This window comes from Dermacentor albipictus, chromosome 3 (assembly GCF_038994185.2).
Source record: "Dermacentor albipictus isolate Rhodes 1998 colony chromosome 3, USDA_Dalb.pri_finalv2, whole genome shotgun sequence".
Classification (NCBI taxonomy): Eukaryota; Metazoa; Arthropoda; class Arachnida; order Ixodida; family Ixodidae; genus Dermacentor; species Dermacentor albipictus.
The window spans coordinates 35,149,854-35,177,084 of NC_091823.1; the positions used below are offsets into that span (position 1 = coordinate 35,149,854).

General features: G+C 47.0%; 1 protein-coding gene across 2 annotated transcripts in view; it reads left to right on the forward strand.

Moving 5' to 3' along the window:
* Nucleotides 1-840: 840 nt before the first annotated feature.
* LOC135902729 (uncharacterized) overlaps nt 841-27,231 on the forward strand; it is a 198,957-nt gene continuing 172,566 nt past the window's right edge. For both annotated transcript variants that reach the window (XM_065432951.2, XM_065432958.2), the window contains exon 1: nt 841-978. In XM_065432951.2, coding sequence (XP_065289023.2) covers nt 942-978 — 37 coding nt within the window. In that variant the 5' untranslated portion in view covers nt 841-941. The remainder of the gene's footprint in view (nt 979-27,231) is intronic.

A 27,231-nucleotide genomic window follows, 5' to 3' on the forward strand; every position in this document is an offset into this window, starting at 1 on the left:
ACCGAACATGAATGAATTAACTTTGGGATTCTACGTTCCAAAACTACGATTTAATTATGAGGCACGCCGTAGTGGGGGACTATGGAATAATTTTGACAACCAGGATATCTTTAACGTGCCCCTAATGCACAAGACACGGGCGTTTTTGCATTTCGCCCCCATTGAAAAGCGGTCACCGCCGCCGGGATTCGATCCAGCGACCACGTGCTCAGCAGCACAACACCATAGCCGCTAAGCCACCGCGGCGGGTAAAGACGGAACACATTGGAAACAAAAGTATCGCAGACAGCCGCATGTATATTGCTGACACAACAAGGGCATTTTAGTTCACCCTTCTTGTAACTTACAACACGTAAAGTTAGTCGAAAGTTTGGATGCAACTCTTGCAGCAGCGATATTTGCCGCTGGGGACCTGTTGCATAGCTCGCGCGACAAGCAGGACGCTCCAAAGCTCGATAGAGTGAGGCACACCATCCTCAACCACTCCAACTCTTAGCACTCTGGCACTTGTACCAGGACCACATACAGGTTCGGCCATTTGCTCAGTGGATTCGGAGCTGCTCATTACGACCACACGTTCTCATCTCTTCCTTCAGCGGCCGCTCTCCGCAGCATTCCTTTCTTTTTGGACCGAACCGAATCTTTCGAAAACGACCACGGGAGGGCACTGGGAGACGGGCTCCACCGCACAACCCATCGATTCGGCAGAGAAGCCTCCTCGAGCACGCTAGTTCGGCGCGGGCGGCGCAAGAAACGCAGAGAGAGAGCCGGAAACGGCCGGTGCCTTCCTCCGTTCCGCATCCCGTTTGAAAGTGAGCCGGCGGTCACATCCGGTCCCGCCTCGGGACACGTGAGGAGCGCCAAGCAGACGAGCGCCGCCGGTGGCGCAGGCCATGTGAGCGTCGGACGCCGGGCGCGCGCATGTGGCGCTCCCGGGGAGTATGCGCGCCTGGCCACGGCTCCTACTCGCCGCGCTGGGTGAGTGACAGGCACCGGCGACTTTGCCCACTGTACCAGTTAGCTCGTTTTTTTTAAAAAATACACTGCGCACACCGTCAGGGCTGGCTGCGCGCGAGCGCGCGAGAAGTCGTGTTCGCCCACGCGCGGACGGTGATGTCACGTGACTACCTGCCCTTGTCCACGCACTAGTTCTCACGCTCCGAAGACGCTCGACAAAGGCCGTAGTGGCGAAACAAGGTACGTCTCATAGATAGAGAGAGAGAAGAAATACAGAGAGGCTAACCGGAGTAACTGTCCGGTTGGCTAATTTGCTCTGGGTAGTCAGGAAAAGGTCAGAAATAGAAGGAGAAAGTAAAGAAAAGATATCAAGAGAGTCTGCTCGCACTACCATTACGATGGAGACTGCAGTTTTTCATGGGATCTCAAGGCTTTTCTTTTCAAAAATAGAACACTAATGCTTTTAGAGGAACCAGGGCTCATGTCTGCTGGAACCAAGGTCCAGAAGTTCTGTTTTTCCAGTGGAGGATTTTTGTAAATCTTGCCGAGCGTGGGTACAGATCGCGTTTCTGTGCGCGCCGAAACGAGGACTATCACACAAAAGGTGCGCATTCGTCTCTTTGCACCCACAAGTTTCACATTCGGGGCTTGTGGCCACTCCCACGAGGAAGGAGTGGGTATTTCCAAATGCTACTCCAAGCCATAAAAGACATGCGAGAATTACGCCACGTCGTGGAGAGCCATGCGCACCTGAGACATCCGTCCACTCTATGACCCCTGCAGAATTGTTCCGCCATTACTTCGTCACCAACTCTCTTTGAGCATTGTCTTGTTTCGTCAAGGACGGGTTCAGGTCAGCGCACAAACTCTGCAGAAAATGTTCGTGCTCAAAGGTGAGCGGTTTGACTATAGCAGAAGCTGAGCGAGTTCGTAAGGAATAATGCTTTGGAATGTTAGGTGCAGAATACATCTAAAGAAACGAACTCAAGAGGTGTTTCTGTCGCCTTTTTTTATTGCTGTTTTGCCCACGTTTGTCACTCCTACCCTTTCAGACCATGAATACAGGAGAGCTTTGTTGGCATGTTGTTTCGGAATGCATAGTCGACTTGACGCCAAGATACTAGACACAATACAACTTAAAGTTTGGCTAGTTGGTAAATGTGCAATGCTAAACTTCAGCGCGCACAACAGACGAGTGACTCAGGTAAGTTGCAAACAGCCACAGCAGTTTAACAATATCTTAGAAACAACTTCTTATTTGTTTTGAATATTATGTTTCTCATTTTCCGCTTCATTTATTAACTTATTCTTGCTTCTTCATGCGTATTTTCCCTTATGTATGTTTTGTCCTCAGGCACACATTTCTTGGTTGGTAGCGAATATCTTTCAACGCATTTCTACTTCTGCAATTTCTTTTCGTATGCTCCGCCGTTTTATATACGTGTATATGTGTTTTGTTTTTATATTTTCCTATGTTTTTTTTATTGTGTTTCTTGTTCAATAAATGTGGGGAAGCCTGCCATGGAGGTTGTCGACATTTCCGATATCATCAAACATCGATTAATCAAGTGCAAACATAGCAGTCGCCGGTTGATAAGGATGACGAAAAGTCCAATTAACCCCACACAGAAAGCAATGTAGAACTTGCAAAAGAAAAGTGTTAGAAAGTAGCAACAACCAGCGCTTGTTGTGCCTACATTGTTTTAGCGCTGAGTCTACTCCGCATCCAAATCATGCTGGAGAAGTGCCGCTACAGACTGTTTCTAACATAACTGAAAGGGTGATTTACGTCACAACGTCTTCTAAGCAGTCTCCGTAATAAAGATATTGTTCTTCAAGGTACTACTGAAAAAAAATTTGTTACAATACCTTCTTCTCTTGGGCATCTAACTTTGTCTGCAAAAAAGTCAATCTACTCTGACTATTCTTTTCTCAGTAATAAAATAGTTTCGCGTGGGTCTAATCTCGTGGATGTCCGCACGATATTTCAGTTACTGCCTTTTCTTTTTATAGTGTAGGATTATGCGCGTTCATTCAATTTTAATAAGAATATATGAATACTATAAATCTCTCTCTCTTTTTTTATGAAAGTTGGCAAACGCCAACTCTCCCAAGAAGAAGTTATCCTGAGTAGCATTGTTCTTTCAGTACAGTAAGAAATCACCTCGAATGCACCGAAGCTTGTTGGTGTTGCTAAACACGTATCAAGCCGAATCCAAATGGTGCTGAAAACTCCCGACTATATTCGACAGACCGTCACCTGCAAATAACTATGCCTATGGAAACCACCCGCTCCATAGAAACAATTCATGGGGTTTGGATTGGCATCGCCTGTACTAAATGTCTCTTGTACGTGACAGGAAAAAAAAAACTGACATTGCTGTGTGCTCTAGCGAGAAGGCTTGTGATGACATAGAATATCAGCTACTATATCGCAGTAACCATAATACTCTCCGTAAGAGGCCTTTGGCGAAGATATGCGCTCTGTATAGGAGGTCATTATTACTAGACAAAATCCTGGGTGCATGGCCATCAGAACAGTTGCAACACAGTGCAGCACGTGCATTACAAATAGTTTCTTGAAGAATAGGGAATACTTAAAAAAGTTACTAAACTTTATTAATGTAACTTTGATCAAGAAAGTGTATTTGTCGAAGTGACTCAATTTTTCATCGTTCTCATATTTATGCGTGTTTCCCGTATTCGCTCCGATTATCGTGTTCCTGCGTTTCTTCTTTGCGTGTTTCTGTTCGCTGCGTTTTCCACCAACGAGGACTTCCATGCATGCATTAATAAATGAATGAATGAATGAATGAATGAATGAATGAATGAATGAATGAATGAATGAATGAATGAATGAATGAACGAGCGAACGAACGAACGAACAAACGAACGAATGAATGAACGAATGAATGAATGAATTCGAGGAATGAATGAACGGATTAACCACAAAATTAACGGGAGAGCGCCTATGTGAAATTTCACAAGTGCGCTTTTTCATATAGCTTGTCTCAGTCCCACCATATTGGGCACATTGCATTAGAAGTGGACGTTAAATCGCGAGAGCTCGACCCGGTGTTTCCATCCTCGCGATCTCCAATTCCGTCCTCGCTGCTTGCATCGACGTGACATTAAAATTCGATAGTGGTGTGAGCATGGTGAGATTGAGGTATCCCACATGAACTAACACACACGTACGGGCAAATCTGCTTACAATATTTCTTCCCACATCACGTATTTTGCGCATGTTAGCATACACGGACGCAGTCCAAGGCGAAGGAAACACACGTCACAGGTTAATATCGGAGAACGTAGATGCAAGCCATCTTTCCGGTATTGCGACAAATTGTTTCGCAACGCAAATAAATAAGGAAAGAAAGAAGTCACGTGGCGTACTCGCACCGACAGGTCGGACTTTCACGGCAGAATATATCTGGTTCTTTCTCTGCAACGCAACGCCCTACGCGCTCAAAAGCATTCGCCGCTTACCAAGTTTGGTACTGGATATATATATATATATATATATATATACATATATATATATATATATATATATATATATATATATATATATATATATATATATATATATATATATATATATATATATATTTATATATATATATATATAAATATAAACTGATTTTCATGTTTCGCGGCGCTAATCCCGACGGTCGCGTGGTGTAAACTATCATTGTAAACAAGAGGGTATGTACATGGGATTAGACCCGGATTAAAAGACTTTCTGACACCGAGCAACTTTTCAGGATGGATTGAAGTTAATGTTCGCTGGCGGGCTGCGCAAAGCTTAAACTTGTCATTCTTTCACGGACACGGTATATAGCTCCAGAGCTAGATACTCCCACAAAGGACGATGAGAGATTGACTTCAGACAGGGACTGAACATTGAAGCAGAGCGAAGGTTATATATTGGTATTGCATGCAGAGAAAGACAGAGAAGAGAGAGAGAGAGAGAGCTCTTTACTGAAATGCAGGTAATTCTGCCAGCGTATATGTATGTATACGTATACGTATGTATGCTACTCGGCATATGGAAGGGGATAGGGAACAGAAAGGTCCTAGGAAGAAAGGGGCAGGAAAGGAAAAAAACTGAAGAAAAAGACAAGAAAATATATGATCAACGTATGCACAGGTGCTACAAATGTGATGGTGTCGATAGGCTAGAGCTTGTCTATTAAGGCAATGTCTTCACGGACTATGAAAAGAAATATTAGTTTGCTGTTGCCTTGAAGGAGAAGGCGCAGGACCGAGCATTCTTCCTAGATGTAGTGCTTATTGGGCAGCCGATCCCATTTTACTGAAATAGAGAGACCTTTCGTTTCCGTAACCTGAACATTCGAACAAAACGGGTTCCACAGTATCTAACGCACCTCAGTTATCACAGTGCGGATTAGGGGTCAGTTCAAGGCGGTGCATCTAGGGAGCTATTGGTGAAGGCGACGTTCAGACGAAGTCGATGATATATGTTATCCTATGTTTTTTTTTCTATTCTTGAATGTGCACTACTTGTCACCTTCCTAGTTCGACATTTGCCGCTTTACCGTGCTTGCTACGTTTCCTTCAATCGCGGCCGTGGCGGCCGCATTTCGATGGGGGCGCAACACACAAACTCTCGTATACTTAGTTTAGGTGCACGTTAAAGAACATCAGGTGCTCGAAATTATTCGGAAGTCCCCCACTACGGTGTGCCTCATAATCAGATTGTGGTTTCGGCACGTGAATCCCCGTTTTTATTTATTTTGTGTGAGTTCGTGCGTACACAGAAATGGCATTAATGTATGTATGTATGTATGTATGTATGTATGTATGTATGTATGTATGTATGTATGTATGTATGTATGTATGTATGTATGTATGTATGTATGTATGTATGTATGTATGTATGTATGTATGTATGTATGTATGTATGTATGTATGTATGTATGTATGTATGTATGTATGTATGTATGTATGTATGTATGTATGTATGTATGTATGTGTGTGTGTATGTATGTATGTGTTTGCGTGTGTGCGCGTGTGGACAACTATCCTCTGTCTTTTTCCCCAGCTGGCTGATCGACAGGCCTTCCGCTCCTGCTCTCCTTTTTCTGCGGCGCTGTCTCAATTCTGTACCTAAATTGGCAGGCTTGCCGCACCTTGGGGAGAGCATGTCAGGCCGCTGCACGCTTAGCACAGGAACGTTACGCGCACAGGGCTCTATTGTTCGGTATTGATCTTGCATGTGTCTTCGCTGGGCCTCGTGGGTCTCCTCGTTCGAAGTCGAAGAGTTCCGGGCGCTCAGAGACGCTTTGCTCAGAGGCCATCGGTGACCGAAGAGGAGCGAGGGTTCTTCTTGCTGCGGTAAGGCTGTTCCAGATATAGCCAGCTACTCCGTTATTCTTGGAGAGAAAGAGAGAAAAAAAAGAAGACACATGCGCAAGGAGTAATGAGAAATAAAAGAACAGCACGCTTGTTTTCGTCCGAGCCCCGGCCCTTGTAGTATACTTCCAGATGGGCTGCAACAGCTCTGAACCAATTATGTGGACAGCGCTTCTTGCAATCTTGCTCGCGTGTGTGCACGTGCACTTGTTTGCCGCTGCGTGCGTCCGTCTGCCACTGTGTTTGTCTAGCGTTCGGGTGCGCCGTCTTCTCTGCTTTTCTTGCTGTTCCTACCGCCGGCTAGGGAGACTACGGGACTCAAAGTGAGGCTCGGGAACAGTAAGTGTGTCTTCATCAGTTAGGCATTGTACGAATTGCGCACGGTACTTTAAACATACGGAAGGAAATAGAGACTCAGTGACATAGCCGATTTACAAAATCGGCCAAGGCACTGTGTACGGTGCTAATACTGTAGACTTTAGCATTACCGTGTTTATTTCTACAATATTTCATTTTCTCGATTAAAATAACGTGGATCGTGTTACTGTGTTTTCTTTCGCTGAGCAAATTGCTGACTGTGAGTCTCCCCGGTCATGCACGTTACTTTCTCTCGTGTGATAACAATTTGGCTTCTTAAACGGGGCATCAATATTCGGCTTGTGAAGTTGCGATGTGTGGGAACATGATTTCAACGCGAAATACGGAAACTCCATTTTGAGCATGCAGAGCCAAACGTCATATTGTCATGAGGTCTCGATGGTGCAAAGGCGGGAACACTAATCCGAAGGATGAATACGAACACTTGGACAAACCGGTGCTCAGAAATAAGCATAGCGATACTTAGGTGGCCACCATAGCGGCGATAACGGTCAGTGACCGTCGAATCGAATCACGATGTTGGAGTAGGCCCATTGTTGATGCATCCATTCATCGTACATACGTTCCAGAACAGTCGGCGGTGCTCGTGTCGGTTCGAGAATGTATTGATTTGTTCTTGTGGGTGTTTGCGACGGGAGCGTGTACAACTCCATAATGATATGGCCGATCTCATTACTGAAGCGACGACAACGTTCGCTAACTTTTGATAGAGAAAGCGCGCATCGGTCGACAGTGATAACGTGGTAAGAATGACTTCAGCGAAAGCGATAATCCTGCCAAGTGTCGAACAACGAACTGGTGGTAATTCTTATCATACCAGATACAGACAGGCAACAAAGGCATTCCTTGTAAGTTAAACGCTGTAGTATGGCACTCAAGTGTCTCTTCATATGCTGAAGGGACTGACAACTGAGCAGAATGTGTTGCGAGGCGTTGATGGAAATGAAGCGGCCGTGATTTATAGCGAAAGAATAGAGAACACTGTTCGCGAGTTAAGTAGGAATCAAAATTTTAAATTGGCAAAGAAAGTCTGAAAAGCAGTAAGTGGTGAGGCCTGGCGGTGAAAACTTGGTACTTTGGATGTATTCTATGAGATTAGTGTACGCGTACGTAAGCCGATTGTTATTAAGTACAGCATAATTATTGTTTGAAATTGCAGTTGGTTTATTAGACACTCGCGCTTTATTCTATGCTTCCGAAATAAAAAGCGCTCGCATGGATATGTCAACACGCTCAACTGCGTATCACGTTTAAAAGCACAGTTCCGTTTTCGATCTGATTGGTTTAGTTTTGACTGGTAAAATACCATTGAACAGGAAACCACGAAAACACGCAGGTTTTATCGCAGAAATACTTTGACACTTCGGAAGATAGATAGATAGATAAACTTTATAAAAAGAATAATCAGAAAACCGCTAATGGTCGGGGCCCTTAGTCCAGGGCTCCGCTGGCTCTTGCCATCTTCTCCGCTCTCTTTATCAGCTTGAGCTGGTCGTCGAGGGCCGAGCTGGACAGCAGTGCCTCCGATTGCTCCCTCGTGGTGTTCGTGTCTAGGTGTTCTATGTTTTGTAGTGTGCACTCCCACGTAATGTGGTATAGGGTTGGCGTGGCCCCACACCATGGGCATTCGTCTGTGTAGGCTGTGGGGTGTATCCGATGTAATATGTGTAGGTTTGTGTAAGTGCCTGTCTGGAGCCTACGCCAGGCAGCGGCATCTTCTGTCTTTAGATTTCGATGGGGTGGTGGATATCGCAAGCAACGCCCTCTGTAGTAGTTAACGATGGCTGAATACTCGAGGTCGACAGGGTCCGGGTCTTCTGCAGCCGGCGTGATGAGTGCTCGGTTATGTACGAATCCTCGAGCTGCTCTGTCGGCCTGCAGGTTGCCCGTGATGCCAGTGTGGCCCGGTATCCAGATGATGGTTTGGGTGGTGAAGTCCTCAGGGTCCTCCTTAAGTATTCGTGCTAGGATTTGTGCTGCAGGTCTTCCAATTCTTCCCTGTAGGAAGTTGCGGCAGGCCTGCTGGGAATCCGTAAGGATCGTCAGTGGTTGGTTTGCGCGTAGGCCCTCGCGGATGGCTAACGCGATGGCCATCTCTTCGGCTTCCGTGATCGTGCAGGGGCGGGTCGATGCAGCGGAGGTAACGTTGCCTCGGTGGTCGCATGCCACTGCCACTGCGCCCTTGTTGTTCGTCCCATACATGGCGGCGTCCGTAAAACGGGCCGTGGTATTGAACCTGAACGCTTTCTCCATGTACTGGGCCCTTGCTCTCCTCCTGCCGGAGTGTAGGTTAGGGTCCATGTTGCGTGGTATCGGGGCAACGTGAAACCTGTCCTGGACGTGACGAGGTATTAAGCAGGTTTCTTGGGTTCGTGTTGTTATTGCTGGGAACCCCAAGGTTTGTAGGACCTGCCGGCCCGTGTGAGTCCGCGCTAGTCTCTGTTGTTGCGAGACGTAATGGGCTTCTGTCAGTTCGCTGAGGGTGTTGTGCAACCCTAGCGCCAATAATTTTTCAGTCGATGTACTCATCGGCAGGCGGAGAGCGGTCTTGAATGCCATCCTCAAAAGTGTGTCGGCCTGCTTCGTCTCGGACTGTGTGAGGTGGTAGTAAGGCAGGCTGTATGTCATTCTGCTCACCACCAGACTACTGACCAGTCGGAGGGTGTCCCTCTCCTTCATTCCTCTGTTCTTGGATGTTACGCGGAAGATCATGCGTGATATCGCCTTGACACTGGTTTTGAGGAGTGTAAGGGTGTGTGTAGCGCGCTGGTTGGACTGCAACCACATGCCCAGCACCCTCAGCAATGGCTTCTCTGGTATGAGGCCCCCGTTTAGGCGTACCTCGAGTCTTCTTGTTGGGTCTGTGGGGACTGCGTGGTTACCCCGGCCTCGCCAGACTCGTAGGAGCGCAGATTTTTCGGGCGAGCATTGTAGTCCCCGCTGGCTGACGTATTCTTGGATTAGATTTGCTGCAGTTTGCAGGCGTTCTTCTTTTTCAGCGAGGGACCCTCTTGTGGTCCAGAGTGTTATATCGTCTGCGTAGATTGCGTGCCGCAGACCCGCTACGTCCTGCAGTTTGCTTGCGAGGCCGATCATGGCGACGTTGAACAGCGTGGGAGAGATGACAGCACCTTGTGGTGTTCCCTTGTTGGGAGGGTGGTACACTGGGGTCTGGATCTCTCCCATCTTCAGCTCCGCCGTGCGGTGGCTCAGGAAGCTCTGAACATACTTGTACGTTCGCACGCCGCAGTTGGTGTTGGCCAGCCCTTCTAGGATTCCTTGGTGGCTGACGTTGTCGAAAGCCCCTTTGATGTCGATTGCTAGGAGGACGTGTTCGCCGCAGCGGGAAACGTTGCTGAGGACTTCTTCCTTGATTTGGAGTAGCACATCTTGTGTGGACAGGCCTGCGCGGAAACCGAACATGGTGTCCGGCAGGTGTTTGTTATCTTCCAAGTGTCTCTGTAGTCTCGTGTTTATAATTTTTTCGTACACCTTGCCGAGGCAGGAGGTGAGCGATATGGGTCTGAGGTTTTCAATTGCCAATTTCTTGCCCGGTTTGGGGATCATAATTATTCGTGCATGTTTCCACATCGCCGGTACCGTACCTTGTTCCCAGTGTTTGTTGAGATAGGCTGTGAGCGCGGAGATAGACTTGTCGCTCAGGTTTCTGATCATCGAATTTGTGATCTGGTCCGTACCCGCCGCTGTGTTACGGGTGGTGGCTGCGATAACCGCTCTCATTTCATTTTCGGTGATAGGTTCGTCCATTAGCGGGTTGGGTTGTCCTGTGTAGGGTGTTCTACATGGTTGTGTGGGAGTGGGATCTCCATAGCACTTGGTCTTGATGGCATCGATGAGGTCTTGTTGGCTGCCTGGGTAGGTGTGTAGTAACCGTTCCAGAGCCCTGTGTCCTTCTCCTTTGGTTTTGGTGGGGTCCAGGATTGCTTTGAGGATGTGCCACGTCTTCGCCGTGTCCAGCGTGCCACCGAAGGAGTCACAGAATCTATACCAGTTCGCGGAAGCGAGTTGCATGGCATATTCCTCTGCTTCCGCTGTTATTTGTGCTATGCGCGTCTTCAATTTCCTGTTATGTTTCTGTTTTTTCCACCGGCGGGTAAGGCCCCGTTTCGCATCCCACAGGTGTAGTAAGTGGGGATCCACCTCTGGGGTCTCTTCCGTTCTGGCGATTTCCTTTGTGTGGCGTTGTTTATGTCGACGGAGGTTGTCGCACCAATCTTCCAGATTCGTGATTGTGTCGGCGTCCTGTTCTTGGGCTTCCCTGATTTTTCGCCAGTCAGTGAGTTTAGCTGTGCCGATCTGCCTGCGTAGGCGTCCAGTCTGTAGTGTTATGTTTAATATGAAGTGATCGCTGCCTAGGTTTTCGAGTGTGTTGAGCCATTCGGCTCGAGTGGTTTGAGTGATGAAGACGAGGTCGGGAGTGGTGTCGCGTGTTACGCTGTTCCCTTCCCTCGTCGGTATGTTCGGGTCTGTGATGAGTGTAAGGTGACACTGTTCAATTAGTGTTTGTAGCTGGAGACCCTTCCAATCCTGCCTCTGGTACCCCCACAGGGTGTTCTGAGCGTTGAAGTCGCCCATGATTACCAGGGGACTGTCTTTAGCGAGGCGGAGGGTGTCCCCAAAGAGTTTTCCTATGTTTTCCCGCCTTTGGCTAGGGGGGCAATAAATGTTGAGTACGAAGGCGCTCTGTTTCTGGTTGCCTTTGTATATTATTTCGAGAAGTACATGTAGTACGTCCACGTCGTCTATGGGTTTGTGTTGTATGGTTGTGATGTTTCTGTCTACTAGTGTGGCTACCTTCCACTTGTCGTCTTGACTTGTGTGATATTCTTCGTAGCCATGTAGTGTTGGTCGGTTACCGGGCTCTTGTAGGGCTATGACCCCTGGTGGTTTTGAGGAATGAGCGATCAATTGTGCCAGCAGCCCTTTCTTCCTGCGGTACCCACGACAGTTCCATTGCCAAATTTCTAAGTTTTCTTTGACTTGCCTGTATGGTCTAGGCATTGTTGGACGTTGTGGTCGGTGATGTTACGATTTGGTTTGGTGCTGCTACAGGTGTGACCTTGTAAAGGTTCTGTCGTAGTGTCTTTCGTAGTTTTACGGAGTGAAGCTGGCTCTTAAGCTTGCTGTCTACAGTGGCTTCCATATGTTTTATTGCTGCATCTGTCCGTTGTATTGCAGTCTGTGTTATTTGTTCCAACTGGGCGCGTGTAGCGTCCATAAAGGCTTGCATCTGGGTGCGGATGGCATCGACATGGGTTTGGAGGTCAATGATGTCCTTGTGTGGAGCCGCCTCTTGTGGTATTTGTGTGAGCTGTGTCACTTGTTGTTTGAGTTGTCTGTTTTCTTGTGTGAGTGTCTGTATCTGCGCGCATGGTGGCGAGTTCCTGTTCCAATTTCACCGATGGTGGCGTCTGTGGTTTTTTATACGAGGGGGAGGCTACTGCTGCCCAGCTTACCTCGTGTTCTTCACTGGTATTCCTCTTGACTGAGGCTTCCTTGGTCTTTCGGTGGTGTCGCTGGGGCCCCTTGTCTTTGAGTACCGCGATGGCTGGTGCTGCCTGCTGTCCTTGCTTGGGCGTAGACCGAGATCGCCGTCTGGGCGACCGAAAGTGAGACCGTGGGCGAGAACAGGAGCGGGACCTGGACCTGGACCTCGGGTTGGAACCGGACCGAGATCCGTAGATGCTCGGAGACTCCGAGTAGTCGAAGTCGGAGCCTTCCCGCTCGGAGCTGAACCATCGCGGGCGAAGGTCAGCCGCCTTGGTCGAGTGAGTGACCGGGCGGGGCTGTCGTTGGGTTTTGGGTGTGGTGGTGGAGGCAGGCTTCCATCTGGGTGGAATGCGTTTGAGCTTGTTGTTGCACTCTGTTGCGGCGGTGAGATGGGCCCCTCCGCACAGGGCGCACTTCGGAACACAAGTGTGTCCGGCGTCTGGGTTAATGTAGTTGCAAACGTTGCACGCACGAACCGTTGGGTTGGGGCAGACGTCTGGTCGGTGTCCGGTGATTCTACAGATGGAGCAGAACTGCCTTGTCGGCTGGTAGTCTCGGCAGGGCATCTCCCCTCCATAGTAGTACACAAATCTAGGCACCTGTGGTCCCTCGAAGTGGAGTAGGGCTGTCTGGGACTTTCCGAGCATACGGGCCCGCACGATGCGGACTCCATGTGTGCGGACCCGAAGATTCGCCATAAGCTCTTCTTCGCCGGTGCCTGCGTCGATGCCGTGTACGACACCTTTAAGCAGGCCCTCGGGTGTTGAAAGATACACCTTCACAGGGTGTGATCGTCCGTGAAAGGTGAGGCTTATAATTTGCATGAGGGTGGCCGCCGTGGCCTCGTGAATTGTGCTCACGATGATGATGTTCGAGCCGTGTCGCAGGCGGACGATGAAGTCGTCCCCCTTGCAGGTCGGCGCACCTCCGGTGGCTTGGACGATCGCCTTGGCCACTTGGTGGGTCTGTAGTTTTCGAACGATGAGGCCCGGGGTCGGTCGGATACTTCGGACACTTCGGAAAACATGAATCGCAGGAACATCGACTTGATCACCGACCAAGGAATCCGTAGAGATGGTTAACCAACGAAGCTGAAACGTGCAGCCCCGGTGTTTATCACTTGGTTAATCCAGACGGTTCATTAAACGACGGCTTGATAGGCTGCTGGATCTTTGGTACGCAGTTGCTGCTTGCGCTCGGCTGTACGAGCCTGTTCTTATGCCCGGGCTGCAACAGCGGCACGGCGGTAGACGAGCTCGTTCCCGGTTCTGCTGGCGGCGTTGCTGATAGAAAGCTGCCTGCTCCTCAGGAGCATGTATGACGCGTGGCCTATCCATTTCGGAGACGGAGAGAAACTGCTGCGCGCACGCTCGGCTGCGGCGGAGGGCAACGACGTCACTACTAGCGCATCCAATCGCGTGCCTCTTTTTCTTGTTTCTTTTTTTCGCGCATGCGCATGGGTACAGGCGACAGACGGACGGACGGACCAATCGGCTAACCATACACAGCTTTGCTATAATACTACGTTCTCAGAGATACGGCCGCTCTTGTCATATGCCTCCCACTAATGCCTGCGGATAATCGCTATCGCGCTCACCTGTCACAATTTTCTGCATGCTTCCAGTGAACGACTAAATCCTTACTGCTGATCGAAGAATTCTGATAAAAAAATGTACCACGGCGTTTTCCCTGTTACCGCTTACCATAAGACCCTCTGACTTGTGAGCTTTCCATTGCACACACAAAAAAGTAAGTACCTTGAAAATTGGCTGTCAGTCCCTTTAAGCATATTTTCTGTTAAACAAGGTGAACGACAGACAGTTTATACAGGGTGTTTTCTTTTTTTTTTAGCTGCTAAATTTTAAAAATTGCCTGTGACAGATAACACTTTTCTGACTTTGGATCTAAATTGCTCGATGAGGCGAGTATTACATTCACGAAAACTCAAAATGCGTAGTTCAATAATTACCATAATTACGTTAGTTGACTTCTTTATTAATTACGTTACAGTACATATTTCAATCTGCGAATGCAAGGCACATCCACTTAGAACGAATTCCGAGTATGGCAACGGTTTCGAAATATTCGCCGTGAAACTTGACGTAAAAATGCACTGTTGTTCCATGTACTTTTTTAAAGAAAACGTTATTTCATGCTTTGAAGTAAAAAAGTAACTAGAACACCAATGCATATTGTCGGACACAATGAAAATTAATATCTCGAAACTAGTGTAGCCCTAAGAATTTGTTCCAAGTTGATATTTCTTGCGTACTCACTAGCTACAATTCGCAGATTGAAATATGTGCGTTAAATTAATTTTGTTAAAAGGCAACATTGCGTAATTATGCTATTTATTCAATTAAGCGTTTCGACTTCTCATAGAAGTACTGGCCGCCTCATGAGTAATTTAGATCAACTATTAGAATTGCGCTATCCGGAACAGGCAATCTTTAAAAGCCTCCCTAAAAAAATTCACCGACGATTATGATAGTTTCTCTTGAGAAACTTGAGCGCAGCTCTATATGTGTTTTCATTTCGCGATATACTGAGGGAAAGAGTTTGAGGAGAGACACGTAGCAGAGTCGGCGATCGTTGAAAATCTGATTTGCGGGTCAAGCGCGTCAGCTTTCATTTTTTTTTTCGGTGCAATCGCTGGTGCCGCGTGGCTTCCAGGAAGTAGTACACAATTCGCATCACGCATACAATCATATTACAAAACAAACGCGAACCATGACAATCGAAACAAGCGCGAACGGGACCAAACCAAGCAACCCTAACAAGCGCGAGCGAGAGCTAACGCAAGCAGACGATACTACGAAACAAGCGGTCCGGCTGGGACAAGATACGAGTACGCATTGAGCGGTCGGATGAGTCCACACATAGAGTTTCTCATTACATTACCTAGAGGGAAATCTGGCGCTGCTGAGCTGTGGTATGCATGGGAATGCCGGTACCTTGTGGATTCGGATTGGCATCCTTGAAGACGCGCTTGGCAAGTACCGTTCCGTCTGTCACAATGATTCATTTTCTACTAGAACAGCACGTGAAAAGCTGTTTTAGCTTTATTATTACGCGAAAACATGTTTTGTTTAACTATGAGAACTTGTTAATTTGTGTACGACTACATGTTACGTAAAAAGTATCAGCGGGCTGCTAAAGTTGGAGGACAGACGACAAGGTTCGCGCTCGCTTTGAAACAGTTGGTCGTCTGTTCTTGCTTTTCTTCGCTTGGTCATGCATCGTTGGTGAGTAAAGATGTAGTATGCGTGAATGGAAACATTTTATGAAGATTTTACTTTAAGAACGCGTTATTTGCGTAGCCATATCCACGTTTTAGACGAAGCCTCTTACAACACCAGCCAACACGAGCCTCGGAGACACATCTACCGTCATTCCCATGACGGCACGGTGCCCCCTTAAGAAACTCCCTTGACGGTGGCGCCAGATTACCCTCTAGGTGTTATAGTGAGAAACTCTATGAGTCCACATGACACTAGTTTCCCGCGCGCATGTCACTGAAGGAGCCGCGCTCATTGATCTCCGCCGTTCGCAGCTAGCGTCTCTGAGCTCCCTCTCCGAGTTCGCTCTTTCGCCGTGCTCGTTCGCTCCGTTACGCCACCGCCATCGCCGACGCCGACGCTCGTCGCAGGAAAGAACGTCTAAGAGCTGTGCTCTGAAGAAGAAGACACCCTGTAGAACAGAACATATCGGAGCACTGGGGCCTCTAGTATCACACAGACAACTGCTGGGGACCTGCTATGCTTCCTGAAGACAGGTATAGCTTGCTTAATCAACTTACGTTTCCATTTCCTCTCACTCAGTGTAAGGTGGCAAAACGGAATAAATTTTCTTAGCCTGTTTCCCTTTTCCTTTATCTCTCTTTCTCACTTGATAAAGACGGAAGGCGTTGCTATCCTCTCTCTCTTCATTCATACAATTTAACGTTGACGAGAAGCTGGCGATATGTTGTACTTGTTGCCAGCACAATAAATAAATAAATAAATAAATAAATAAATAAATAAATAAATAAATAAATAAATAAATAAATAAATAAATAAATAAATAAGACTGGTCACTAAAGGTGCAGGTTTTATGCGAAATATCTATAGCTGGGATCAATAAAGAGCCAATAAATACCAAGCAATTTAGACCAACAGAGATCATACAATGTATCGGTGATCAGGCTCATGATGAAAGAACCTCCCCTTCTTGAAGTTTGTTCTCGTGTTTGACATCATCACATACCCTCCGCCTTTCCCCTGGACTCTCGAAGAAAACAGAAACTCGCAGTTTCGCCCGAAAGGCAACGCATCAATTGCGATAGCAAATTAGTGAACAGTCATACGAAGTAAGGATAGTACTTTTATCGGCCGTAAAAAACTTGATACTAACTAAATTAACAAACATAGTGTCACGTGCGCACAAGGAGACATGAACACGTCTTACTCGATGACCGCGGAAACTTCCTGTCAAAACGCTTCGGTAAGGAAACGCGGCAGCAGCAACGAGCGAATTCACCTTCGTGATGCCGCTCGCATAAACGCTCGCGAAAGCGCAGTGCAGCGCGGAACCTTCGCAGGTGGCTTTCAAGGTACAGTAACCCGGCCGGGCGCGCGTGACCGCCAGAGCTGCCCGAGTAACTCCCCCACCCCGCAACCCCGCTTCCCTATTCTACTCCCGAAGTCTTGCGCGTGACGGAAGGCGACGGGATTCCCCCGGGCTCTCCTCCGTTGCGTGCGCGAGATTTAGACGCCATCAGCGTCTCACACTCTTACGCTTACACACACTTACGCGAGTGCAAGTGGCCTTTGCACTCGCCATGCAAGACGGTCGGAGAGACAGGGTGTATAGCGATTCGAAAACCGCCATAAAGGCCGGGTAGCCCGGCAGATAGTTCAAATTCTGAAAGGCGCCAAACACGGCAACACCTCCATGCACTCGATCCTTTGGTTCCCTGCACACGTCGGGGCGATTGAGGGGGTTCCTCTGAACCTCAACGAGTCTGTCCACGAGGCTGCGCGTGGCTTTATCGACTGCGCTGCCCTCAGGTCGGGCGACTCTCTCCCCGGACACCGAAATGCTCCTCTCACACACAATGAAATAACTAAATTCTTCTACTTAGAGAGAAGGGTTTTCCCCTCGCCTCACTCCAAGTTAAGCAGGCCGCAGGAGATCACACTAAGACTTCTGCAAACGAACTCGTACCCAAATCCGGCGTCCCTTAATATCATATATCTGGAGATCTATCCGAATTGTTCTTGCGTGGCCTGTGGTGAGGTAGCTACGTTGCCTCACATGCTCTGGGAGTGCGCGTCGCTGGGCCCGAAGTTCACCAAGGAAGAGTGGGACGCCCTCCTGCGAAGTCCCGTCTTTGAGGATCAAATCCTGGCCGTCCAGCGCGCCCGCGATTGGGCCGGCAGACTAGATCTGTCAGTCCCGTCGTGGGATTAGCCAGGTGCGCGTTTTATCGTGCTTTGCTGGACCAAATAAAAGTTTATTCACTCAGTCACTGACTCAGACGATTTCATCGCCATTGAACATTGTGCGGAACCTCGTGGCGACGCCGACGGCAGAAATGTGTCTGGAGTGTCAATTTAATTGATATCGCAATGAAAGAAGGAACCGAAGTTCCGGAATAAATGCCATAGACGTCGCCTATTTTCCTGGCGGTACATAAATCATAGCTCCTCCTCCTCCTCCTCCTCCTCCTCCTCCTCCTCCTCCTCCTCAATGAACACCAATGCGAACGATGGCAAAGCAGCAGCTCGCAATAATCCTAGAAATTCACACGTTAAGGTCTTAGTAGGGCTGCGTGCAGAGATACAGATAAACTGCAGAGTAAGAAGAAGAAAACAAAACAGTGGTGTAGTCTTGGCGCACTATACTTTCCTTGGATCCGGGAGCATCAACTTCTAACATGATTATGGAAGGGTTTGTTTACTTACCTCGTGAAAACGCTCGCGCGAGGCTGCCTTCACCTTCCAGGAGAAAGAGAAAATAATAATAAGAAGAATAAAAAACGACAACTCCCTGACCTTCGGCATATAGGACTCGGCAAGAGACTCACGTGTTGCTTTTCAAATCGTCACGGTTCGGAAGCGCACCGCGTGCACTTCAGCGGCGGAAACACGATTGCACCGCCCCCGCTACGGTGCTTCGTTAAGGAGCGCTGCTCCAGCTTGGTGAGAGGCGACTGCGCTGCGCTTCTGTGTTGTTTCTGCACACTTCAACAACGCTGTGCTCTGCTTGAATCGCGTTCACTTCATAGTCGCACTTTTAGCCGCGCCGCACGGTCAGCCGTGCGTTGCGTGTTTGCGTCGCTGTGTTTACTATGCGAAGAACCGAGCGCCCGCGAAACATTCGTGGAAGCGTGTGTTTCCCAAATGCGCTGCGTCGCTGTGGCGCAGTGGGAAATGTGCCAGACGAGTCGTTCACAAGTTTCCCAGGCTTTGTCATCACGCGTTATGGCTCGAAGTTTGAGCCGATTATTCTGCGTTATTATTTACTGTTGCATGAGCGCGCGATCAGAGCTAGGTTACGCTGAGTTTTGCGTCAGATCAAATTTTACGGCAAAGCTGTCACAGGACTTCCGCGCCCTTTCTGGTGCGGCGTCGTGCGATGGTGCGCTAGGTATCAATCAGAGAAGAGGCAGCAACGCAGTCTCATCGATTTCGCTCCGAAACATCATTATGAAGATTTGTACCACATAGAACATTTCTTGCGTATGTAGAACTAGAATAGCGAAAAACTTCATTGCGTGTTTACACTAGCCAGCAATTAGTAATTTTTGTTTATCACGTCACGTTTAACCCGCTCCACTTTGGAGGTCGGCTAGGAGGGGGTGCAAGTCTACAAACAATGTTTTTATTTCTCTTTTGTTCTTGCGGGTATCGCAACTGGGACTTCTTCATGAATTTTAATTCGAAGGTTGGGGTTACACTACCTACGCGTCAGCCATCATCACGCTGGGGAGCTGTTCCAAGCGACCACTGCCACAAGCGAGACAGAAAGGCGGCGGCACATCGCGCCATCTTTCAGTGCTCAGTATATAGCCAAGGCAGTCTCGCACTTGGTACAGCGTCTCTTTGGCATCCGTGCTTCCCGTGTGGAAAGAGAGCGAGGGCTCTGTTTTTTTCACAATTGTTAATGACGGTAACCTTGCATGTGTCGTGGCATCGCCGCTGTTCAGCGGGAGTCCGCCGCCAACCTCAACGAGCGGTGCACATCCCGCACTCCAGAGAGCGCGGCTGATGGCGTGGAATTACCTCGAATGGAACACGGCGAGAAAGCTCCTTTTGTGAGGGTGACACACGCGTTTCTCTAAACACAAGGAAGAGGCAGCCAAAGTTCCCAGTATTTCCGTACCAAGGTTCTTGCAGGCGTGGCTCACGCCATGAAGTCCACAACTGAATATTTGCAGTTTAAGCTAGCTGGTGCTCTTATGTGTAGAAAATGTTTTCGTGTACAACCTCCACGACCCCTAACCTGTCCCTGTGTACACGTGTGACCATCTTCAGTATGTAAATCAATCCGCTCTGGTTTCTATAATGTCTTTATCAATTTTGTGCGCTTATATGGGTACGCAGCGTTATACCACAGTGTCTTAGTGTCTGTTTTTGACACGTACGTTGTGTTTTTCTTTTGTTGACTTCTGCACCAGCTACGCTTATAAACTTCCCTTTTAGATTTCCAGCGGCATGACAAGCACGCCTGCTTCCTGTATCCGGAGCACTGTATTCGGAGCAGTATCTTGCGTTCGAAGGGTGCGAGAACACCCGTATGCAGCTTCATATTTGCGAAAATTTTCAATTTCTTTATTTTATTTTGCGATGTTTTTGTGTCGGTGGTAAGTTACATGACTCCACAGCAACTTTAGCGCTTCGCCTATATATACATATTATATATATATATATATATATATATATATATATATATATATATATATATATATATATATATATATATATATATATATATATATATATATACAACGTCTATAAAAGGCCTAACTTTGCAATTACCGTCTCTTGTTTGGAATGTTGCTTTACGTTGTTCTCATTTATTTATTTATTTTTACTGCAGCCTAATATAGGGCTATAGCAGGAGTGGGAATATTATACATTACTATGTATTACCCTTTAAAAACACAGATATACACAACAAGATGGATGATCAACAAGAAGCGCTTTACATGTTAGCGAGGTGGTTACCAGTGATAGCTATAAAATATTTTAGTGATAGTGAACGAATGTTACCGTGTAGGGAATTCCAAAGCTCCATCGTACGCGGGAAAAAAACTGTACTTGCATGTGTTAGTATAGGCATATATAAATAGGTGTTATGATTCAATGCGCAGGAGTACGGGCATGACTTGCGTTACTGAATGTGATATAGCTACAATCAGAAATACCACAGGTAGGGTTATTAATCGCATGCAAAAGTTTTAAGGCTGCAATGTGATAAGGCGGAAGTAATGGCTCAATGTTCAAAGATTGTTCAGCCTGTGTTGGTGAGGAACTGCGGCTGTAATTTTGGCAAATGAAACGGATGGATTTTCATTGAACGTTATTGAGCAAGCTCATTGCACATTGTTTTTAGGGGAACCAAACGACAGATGCATATTCTAGAGCGATGCGAATTAATGTTTTATATAGTAGCAGTTTAGTATCGCGAGGGGTCTTAGTTAAACGGCGGCGCAAATAACCTAATTTTTTCAGGGCTTTCCCGTTTACATATTCAATATGTTTAGACCATGAAAGATGTTCTGTTAGAATGACACCTAAGTATTTATAACGAGACACTCTTTTAAGTTGGATGCCATCCAGTGAATAATCGATCGAGAGGGGGCTGTGTCTATTGGTAGATGACATCACGACTGTTTTACTACAGCTGACGTTCATTTGCCACGTCTTGCTCCAATCGCAGAAAGACATAAGGGATTGGGCAATATGGTGATGGTCATCAATGGAGTTAATAGATTCGTATAATACGCAGTTATCTGCATAAAGTATAATTTTAGTTGAGGTACGTGCTACGAGCTAAATCATTGATGTATATTAGAAATAACAACAGGACCTAATACGGATCCCTGACGAACGCCTGACGTAACTTAGACAAGAGTTTTCACTGATTTAACTGAGTTAAAAGAAACAAATTGTGAGCGATAACGAAGAAAAACTGGCTATCCAAGCAACAAGACAGGGATTATGGAATATGGCGTTCAATTTTACCGGTAGCTTAGAATGAGTCACATAGCCAAAGCGTTAGAGAAGTCAATGAAGATGGCATCCATTTGATTACCTATGTCTATAGGTTAGAAGCGATATCGTGAACAAAATCTACCAATTGTGTTACAGGACTATGACCACGACGGAAACCATGCTGGGCAGATGTTAGAACATCATTAGAGTTAAGGAATTCGATTATATGTTTGTGAATAATGTGCTGTTACAGCACATTATTTTACAGCTAGATGAATGTCTTGTGCTTTCTGTATTTATTCTGTCAAACATCTAACAAGCACCGTTACTTTTTTTTTTCGTCCACAGAAGTATTCAGCGACAGGTGCGTTGGACGAGTTCATTTGCGATGCATTCGTAGTGGAAGATTGTTGCGACACCCATTGTGCAATCATCGAACTCTGCAAATACAGTACGCGCAGTCTGAGAGGTCGCTGTTCGTGACAATGGTACAGCGAACATAAAGCTAACGTACCACAAGCGTAGAACTTTCCTAAACCCTCATGACCTACTGTTTTCCGTTTTGACAAGGTCATCTCATTTCTCTATTATTTCGACCGCTTCTCTAGTTCGTCTCCGTCGTTCTTTTTATTCCTTCATCATTCCATCCACTCCTTTGTTCTCATACTATTATTTGTACTTTTCTTGTTCTAATGTACATTCTTTCTCATTTCTTTTTTCAACTTCTCTTTTCATTTTTCTTCTACCTTGAGGTGACGGATTTGCCCCATAGGTGAAACTTAAACGAGTGTCGAAGCACAGCGTGCTGTCAGCTATGACGCAAGCGTACCGTAGGAAGTACGTCTCCGCCGTCCAACACAGTGCAGAGGCGCCAAAGTCAAAGGCAGAAGTGTAGATACCATAAGTGCTATCGAATTCTACCGTTCAAGTGACATGACCACCGGGGCAGAGCTATTTCTTTCCTGCTTCAAACTAAAAGCCGGAAAGGTCGCACGCCGATGTCCAGACGATGTCCAGACGATGCCCAAACGGAAATGCCGTATAGGCTGACACGGCTCGAATGATCCCTTTCTTTTTTTCGATCCGTCTGCATGCCTTCGGGTGTCGTCTGTTTGAGTACAGAGGATCGACTTCCAGGCCTTAGGTTGTGGCGTCACTGCTCGGCGCCGAAAAAGCAAAACGGCTTCCCTACTCACTGCTTGCCACTAGGCGTTAACGAATCGATCGGTCCCATCGCATTCTCCCTCTCTCTCTTTCTGTCTTTGGCGAATGCCACACGACATTTAGGACAACTTACAGCTGTTATTTGGGCAGCTAACGCAGATCGAAGAGCTTCTAAGGTACCGACCTGGCGGTAAAGCTGGCTAAGATGTGGTGGCATCTTTCGTGATATGTCAGAGAGTGCTTTTTTACACAACAAACATGGGTCGCCTCACAATCAATCATGCTATAAATATGTCGTTGTTTTAGTTCGCTAGAAGCGTGTGAACGAGAAATACAAGAAAGAGTAACAGAAGGCCGGGATGAGAAAAGAAAGCTATTACTTTAAGATTACAAAAATAATAAAAAATATCAGTGGCGGTTTAGCGGTAAATGCGAGAGAAATGCGTTAGCACTACCTTGCAGTTCTTTGAGGTCCCGGACCTATAATTTAAACTGCGTTCACCACATTGATAAGTGTTGTTCAGGAGTCGGGAGCTCACTCGGCACACGTAATTACTCTTTGGGGGGCGAAGTGCAATTGACGGTTGTGTGTGTGTGTGTGTGCAGGGCGTCCCAGCTAACTTGAACCAAAATTTTAAACATACCCAAAACCTCTAGAGAAATCGTACCGACTGCATAGTAGCCGTAGTCGTACGTACTTACGGCAAGCATTTTGTTTTTCATCACGAGGTATTACTTAATCAATTACGTTTAATTAATGAACTTATAATTATTGCTTGAATCGCAAACTTATCAATTACAAAGTTGTAGGGTATATTTAAAATCTTGGTCCAAGTTAGCTGGGACAACCTACATATAGTAACCGGTTCGGAAACCGGTCCGGCGCAGTCCATCTTATCCTGCTCAATGGCCATATCCCGTAAGCACTATCGACTTGGCAGCATGCGTACGATTCATCAAGTGAAGGTAGAAATTTAGAAATTGCACAGATCAAGTGGATTTTCGTTACACATATTAAAGACAGAGGTAATTAGTGAGAATCCCTGCGTCAGCGTAAAGTGTGCGTTGTTTCCACACTCGTTACTTTGGGAACAGCAGAGTCAGTTAATTTTCGTTTAGCTTCTGGTTTTCACTAAAGGTGAGCGCGCTGTCGTATGCCATCTATGGTGCCGAAGAAAGCGCGAAATTACATTGTGTTACATAAATTACAACTTCGAAATTCAAGTCAATAGCAGGGAAAGAAGCCAGCGCTTGACATTTCACTGTATTTGTAGCTTTCTTTAGAATCAGGTGAGGACAACTGATTCGTCTCAACGATGAACAAGGACTGTTTGTGCTGAACCATGGATCGATATTTCTTGCGATATTTCTTTGACGCTCCTAATGCTAATGCATTAAAAGAAAAAAACTTTTGACGAATGAAGACAACAGACGACGACGTGCATCTGTCATCTCTTTTTGTGCCCCGCAGCCAACCTCGGCGGAAACAAACACGATTTGTCAGCTGAATGGCAGCACTTTTGGAAAGCCAGAGATCTGCACGGAGCCAACAGCTGCCGTCTCGTTATGCTATTTCCTTTTTTTTTTCCCCGAAGAGCGGCAAATGTGACAGCTGCTCTCGCTTCCGCGAAGCAGGTTTTCTCTGATCTCACGCAGCACACTGATCACTCTCGCCCCCAGTTCTATATAGCAGCCTGCGGATATCAGACATATGTCGAATTGCAGCCCGTTCCCTCGGCGTGTCTCGCGGTGTTCATTTTTCCCTTAGATAAGAAATGGACGACATCAATATCGGACGTCAGTTTCGATACCATCTCGCGCCTTCGAGTCGAGGTTCCGGGATTCCTATTGTGTACACACACGCACAGACGAATATTGAGAGAGAGAAAGGGAGGGAGAGAGGTGGAGGAAGAGGAGGAGGAGGAGGAGGAGGAGGAGGAGAATCGTGATTCATCGAGCAGGATAATTTGATCGCTTCGCAGCGACGCCTTCTCGCGCGGCCATTACCGCCCGCCTCAGCAAGCGCCGAAAGATCAGCTTTTTTTTTTTTTCGCGACGTTGGCCACACACGATGCACGTCGCATTAAACGTCGCGGCGCCCGGCACAAAATCACGGAAAACGAAGCGTCGCTGCCGAAAGATTGCGGGAGACGAGCGGACGGTCGGCCTCCAGGCCGCGGTCAGGCCGAGCTTTCCCTGATATATGTCGCCCGCGAGGAGCCGCCGTTGTACGACAGAGGAGGCGCTTGTTTCCGCGAGCCGACGACGCGTGGTCCTAATCTCTGAGCCGTGAAATGAAACACGCGACGCTCCCCTGGGTCTCGGAAGCCCTCCGTATTCCGCGCGGGCCCCTTCGCCGGATGCGCCGCCGAGCGCCAGCGCACGCTTGCGCATCCCGATAAGGGTGCGCGACTTCCCCTTTCCCGCAACGTCCCCCCCCCCGTTCATTTCCTCCTCGCATTACACGGTTGAAGAACGCTGCCGTTTTAACCCGCAACATACAATGGTACACACCGAGGGAAATCTTTACTTGCTCCTAGTTGTAGCAGAACGCTGCCCCACAAAGGAACTGAATTCGCTTCTTCCAAGCGCTAGCTAGCATCGCGTGACTACAACAGAGATTTGCCCTGGTCTGGAGATCGAAACGTGATACGACACTCATGGCCTGGGAAAATCGTTCTATTGAAGCTGCGTTAACACGAGCTACACCACCGTTTTGGGCTTCTATACTAGTGAACTAAAGGTTCCATTTTTCTTTTTCTAAACTGTACGAAAGGTTGCTTTTCGAGAAGACGAGTTCGTTGCCGTTTTAGCATTCTTCTAACGTCAATCAAACAACAAATTTCTCTCAATGAAAATTTCTCCACTTCGCAGATTTCCGCAGAAGGCAGTTGAGTAAAGCGCTGACGTCATTGAGACCGTGTACATAAACCTCATTTGGGCTGTGTATACAAAGAACTCATCCAAAACCTAATTACGAATTCCGTCTTGAAACGGGATCAATGTTTTCCTTAACTATACGTTTGTTAGCCTTTCGGGAAAGCGAGTTACCTTTTCTAAGATGGTTATGAAAATTATGTTGCCTTTCTATCGACTTATTCTTGCCTTCAATAAGGTTTCTGTTAAAATACAGCTGAATAGCATCGATGGTTTTTGTAAGAGTGGTTCGGAACGTAATATTCTCGTGCATTTCGGTGAAAGATAAAATTTTCCTTCAATGTAACTCTCTCCACCTCGTAGATTTCCACATAACTGTTCTGGACACGGTATACAGAGACATAGGTCGGCAAAACAAACGAAACTTACTGGGACTTTCAGAAAATATACATTTAGCTTTGGGGCCACTAGGACGCAGACTGGCCATCGTCAGACTTAACCGGGCTCGATGAGACCTTGACTAACAGTTAATAAGGCTCATCGGGGCTCAGTCGCACTCAGCTTCGCGCTCAATCCGCCTCGCCTCAACTCACTCGGCCTCAAACTCAGTCAGAATCCCCTCTACTGACTCATACTCGCACTCACGCCCACTCGACTCCGTTCTATTCATTCTGACTGAAACTCCCGCCCACTCAGACTCACCTCGATTCACTAAGACTCAAAATAACACCCTATCACTCACTCACGCTCACTCAGACTCATAGGTGAGCGTGAACTTGAGGCAGTCGACTCATCAGTGAGTTTGCCAACCTAGTTGCAGAGGTTTCAATCAAGAAAACGAGGGCCGTTCAAATGTTAGTGTACACGGGCTATGCATGGTGTTTTTTTTGTTTAGTTGCACCAATTTTTTAATATTTCCTGTGGCAGATAGCACAATTATAACCTTCCATCTAAATTACTCGGAACGCCTTTTGAGTGTGTGTCTCCATGTGTGCGCGTTCCTTTTTTTTGCGTTTTCCTCTCTGTGATCTTTCTAACCCCTATCCCCCATCCCCAGTGTAGGGTAGCAAACCGGAGACTCATATCTGGTTAACCTCCCTGCCTTTCCACTTCACTCTCTCTCTCTCTACTCGGTGAGGCGGCCATTACTTCTACGAGAAATCAAAATGCTTAAATAAAATGTGAGGAATAGACAACCCGGGCTGCTGGACATGTGCCTCTGGATCTTTAACGCCTACACGTCGCTTTCACTTGGCGAGTTTTCGCGGTTTTGTGACGTCGCGTGACAAGCAGGTGAAGTGGGTGCATCCCGAAAACATTTTGCCAATAGCAGAGTGCTAATGGCGAAGAGGCGTCGAATCAAAAGTAACTATTTTTCTTTTGTTCAGTTCAATCATGCATAATCAGTGCGTACACGTCATTTCAGATGGGAAGCTATCGAGGTTTTCGTGACATCGCGTGACAGACAGGCGAAGTGCGGGTGGCCATTAAAGTTTTTGACCAACTGCGGAAGGCTGAATGCAGAATTGGAATAGAAAAGTTTGGAATAGCTTTACGTTATAGCAGTCTTGATTGGGATAGCTTTACGTTATAGGGCCCAGCAACAATAACTTTAGTGCATGTTGAAAACATAATTTGAATACATTTCAGCAAAGGGACTCTAATGCTTTCGCATCCCCACACGTAAGCAGTGTTAAGTGTCTCTGCCGAATTTGTCTGGCCTCTGTTAGCCACCTGAGAAAGAAAAACCGAGCTTTGAAATGAG